Source organism: Canis lupus (assembly GCF_048164855.1).
Source record: "Canis lupus baileyi chromosome 5 unlocalized genomic scaffold, mCanLup2.hap1 SUPER_5_unloc_1, whole genome shotgun sequence".
In the NCBI taxonomy this organism is placed as follows: domain Eukaryota; kingdom Metazoa; phylum Chordata; class Mammalia; order Carnivora; family Canidae; genus Canis; species Canis lupus.
In genome coordinates this window covers 318,521-322,500 of record NW_027326407.1, presented here as the reverse complement: position 1 = coordinate 322,500, position 3,980 = coordinate 318,521, and the positions used below count along the sequence as shown (strand labels likewise).

Genomic DNA, 3,980 nt, shown 5'->3' with positions numbered 1-3,980 from the left:
CCCTAACCCCTAACCCGTTCCCTAACCCTAACCCGTTCCCTAACCCTAACCCTAACCCTAACCCTAACCCGTTCCCTAACCCTAACCCGTTCCCTAACCCTAACCCGTTCCCTAACCCTAACCCGTTCCCTAACCCTAACCCGTTCCCTAACCCTAACCCTAACCCTAACCCTAACCCGTTCCCTAACCCTAACCCGTTCCCTAACCCTAACCCGTTCCCTAACCCTAACCCGTTCCCTAACCCTAACCCGTTCCCTAACCCTAACCCTAACCCTAACCCGTTCCCTAACCCTAACCCGTTCCCTAACCCTAACCCGTTCCCTAACCCTAACCCGTTCCCTAACCCTAACCCGTTCCCTAACCCTAACCCTAACCCGTTCCCTAACCCTAACCCGTTCCCTAACCCTAACCCTAACCCTAACCCTAACCCTAACCCTAACCCTAACCCTAACCCTAACCCGTTCCCTAACCCTAACCCGTTCCCTAACCCTAACCCTAACCCGTTCCCTAACCCTAACCCGTTCCCTAACCCTAACCCTAACCCGTTCCCTAACCCTAACCCTAACCCGTTCCCTAACCCTAACCCTAACCCTAACCCGTTCCCTAACCCTAACCCGTTCCCTAACCCTAACCCGTTCCCTAACCCGTTCCCTAACCCGTTCCCTAACCCTAACCCTAACCCTAACCCGTTCCCTAACCCTAACCCGTTCCCTAACCCTAACCCTAACCCTAACCCTAACCCTAACCCTAACCCGTTCCCTAACCCTAACCCGTTCCCTAACCCGTTCCCTAACCCGTTCCCTAACCCTAACCCGTTCCCTAACACGTTCCCTAACCCTAACCCGTTCCCTAACCCTAACCCGTTCCCTAACCCGTTCCCTAACCCTAACCCGTTCCCTAACCCTAACCCGTTCCCTAACCCTAACCCGTTCCCTAACCCTAACCCTAACCCTAACCCTAACCCGTTCCCTAACCCTAACCCGTTCCCTAACCCTAACCCTAACCCTAACCCTAACCCTAACCCGTTCCCTAACCCGTTCCCTAACCCTAACCCTAACCCGTTCCCTAACCCTAACCCTAACCCTAACCCGTTCCCTAACCCTAACCCTAACCCGTTCCCTAACCCGTTCCCTAACCCCTTCCCTAACCCTAACCCTAACCCTAACCGGTTCCCTATCCCTAACCCGTTCCCTAACCCTAATCCGTTCCCTAACCCTAACCTGTTCCCTAATCCGTTCCCTAACCCTAACCCGTTCCCTAACCCTAACCCCTTCCCTAACCCTAACCCTAACCCCTTCCCTAACCCTAACCCTAACCCTAACCCGTTCCCTATCCCTAACCCTTTCCCTAACCCTAATCCGTTCCCTAACCCTAACCCTAACCCTAACCTGTACCCTAACCTGTACCCTAACCCATAACCGTAAACCTGCCTTTAGCCCTTACCCTATACTCTAACCCCATCCCCCACTCTATCTCTAACCGTATTCCCTCCCATTCCCTAACCCTAAACCCTATAACCTATCTGTAGCATTACCCTAATCCAGACCCTAACTCAATTTCCTAATCCCTAATACCTTACTTTAACTCCTACCTCTTGACCCTTACCCCATCCCTCACCCTCACCAGTAACTCGTAAGCATAACCATGATCACTAATCCATATCATCTAACCTAACCTTAACCACCTATTGCTCACCCTAAACCCTAACCCTATCTCAATTCTCCCCATTCACTTACCTTGTCGTTCTGAGTAGTCCTGCTGAGGTGAAAGTGACTCTGAACAGCGCCTCCAGGGTCCTCCAGCGGGTCCTGAGGAAGCTGGACTCCTGTCATGGCGGACGTGGCCCCATGTGTTCCTGAGTCATAGACAGCGGGTCCTGAGGACGAGAGGGGTCCTGTCACTGTGGATTATGCCACACATCCTCCAGAAGCCTCCCCACAGGTTCTGAGGAGGCCAGGCTCCTGTCACCATGGACACAGCCCCACATGGGACTGAAGCCTATCCGCGGGTCCTGAGAAGGCCAGGACTCCTGTCAGCGTAGACGCGGCCCCACATCATCCCGAAGACTCACCGCAGGTCCTGAGGAAGCTGGGGCTACTGTCAGCGTGGACGCGACCCCACGTCATCCCGCAAACTCCCCGCGGGTCCTGAGGAGGCTGGGGCTCCTGTCCCCGCGGACACAGCCCCACGTCATCCCGAAAACTCACCGTGGGTCCTAAGGAGGCCAGGACTCCTGTCAGCGAGGACGGGGCCCCACATCTTCCTGAAGTCTCACCGCGGGTCCTGAGGAGACCGGGCTCCTGTCAGCGAGGACGGGGCTCCACATCCTCTGGAAGCCTCACCGGGAGTCCTGAGGAGGCCAGGGCTCCTGTCACTGTGGAGGCAGCCCCACATGGTCCTAAAGCCTACCCGCGGGTACTGAGGAGGCCGGGGCTCCTGTCAGCGTGGACGCGGCCCCACGTCCTCCTCAGGCCTCCAGAGCGCAAAGGGGCTCCTGTTACGTGCTACTGCGCACGTGCGCCCTTGACCCGGGCCTGGGTTCGGGCGCCCCCTGCGGGACGCTCAGGAGCTGAAGGAGGCCGTGCAGGAGGCGGCGTCCCCGCGCCCAGGGCCGGACCTGCCTCCTTCCAGGCTCCAGCTGAGACCTAGGAGCTTCGGAAACGTCGCGCTGAAATGGAGCACAACACCCGGCTTCCCCAGAAATGCTTAATGACAATGAATTGGAACCCACAGGATGCGAAATGAAATGTGGACCAAACTTTTACCACGTCTACCAAGACTCATTCAACCCTCTTCCACTGTGGGCGGGACCGCGGGCTAGTGCAGCCGCCCTGGAAACAGTCAGGAGGCTCCTCAGGAAGTTACCGATAGACCTGCCCTGCGACCGGCAGGTGCACGGCCTGGAGCTCACTCCGAAGATACAGATGCAATGAAACGCCGGGACACCTGCGCCCCGATGTCTACAGCAGCCGGGTCCACAGTAGCCACACTGTGGGAGGAGCCTCGGTGCCTTCAGACAGATGATGGCTAAAGAGGATGGGAGATAGATGATGGTCATAGAGAGAAGAATGGTACTCAGCTATCAAAGAGAAGGAAATCTTGCCATTTGCAATGACGCGGATAGAACTAGAGGGATCATGTTAAGTGAAATAAGTCAGTCGGGAAAAAGAATGACCGTGTGGTGTCATTCATAGGTGGAATTAAAGAAGCAAAGCAGATGAACTACTGTGAAGGGAAGGAAAAACAAATAAGATGAAAACAGATGCAGGAAATACACTCTTAATCATAGGAAACAAACTGAAGGTCGCTGGAGGGGGGGGAGGGGTTAACGGGGGATGGGCACGAAGGAGGGCAGGTGATAGCACGAGCACTGCTGTTCTCTCCAACTGGTGAATCCCTGAATTCTACCTCTGAAAGTAGAATTATACTTTCGTTATAACGAAAACACTATACGTTAATTATTTGGGTTTAAATTAAATTAAGTTAAAAAATACCAGTTGTATCAGAGCACATTTCCTTCTACACTCTCTGTTCTGCGCCTTCAGCTTATGCTGGAACCACCCCCTGTGGGTCTAAGTAGGTGCCACGCCTCGTTCATGGCCCAACCCAGGGCTAGAACTCAGGACCCCGAGATCAGGACCGGAGGTGAGGTCAGGAGTCGGATGCTTAACCGACAGAGCCAGCCGGGGGTCCAAGAACCGCACTGCTTTATCCTGTGTCTCTGTGACATCGTTTGAAATAGGAAAGTGCTGCGTCCCGCTCTGTCCTGCTTTTCCAATACTGATTTGCTGTCCGGGGGGGCTGACAGATGTTAGGTTTTTTTTTTTTTTTTCCTATTTCTAGGATCTACCACCATGATTTTGATAGGAATGACATTGAAACCGAGGGTGGCTTCAGGAACTGCGGACACTTTCACAAGATGAGGCTTCCACCCCACGAGCCCAGGACGACCTCCCAGAGCCTGGTATGGCTCAGTGCAT

At 54.5% G+C, this 3,980-nt stretch overlaps 1 protein-coding gene across 1 annotated transcript in view; it reads right to left on the bottom strand.

Annotated features, from left to right (window-relative positions):
* LOC140629396 (MAM and LDL-receptor class A domain-containing protein 1-like) overlaps nucleotides 1-1,832 on the bottom strand; it is a 42,201-nt gene extending 40,369 nt beyond the window's left edge. The window contains exon 1 of the mRNA XM_072818839.1: nucleotides 1,737-1,832. Coding sequence (XP_072674940.1) covers nucleotides 1,737-1,832 — 96 coding nt within the window. The remainder of the gene's footprint in view (nucleotides 1-1,736) is intronic.
* Nucleotides 1,833-3,980: the final 2,148 nt, after the last annotated feature.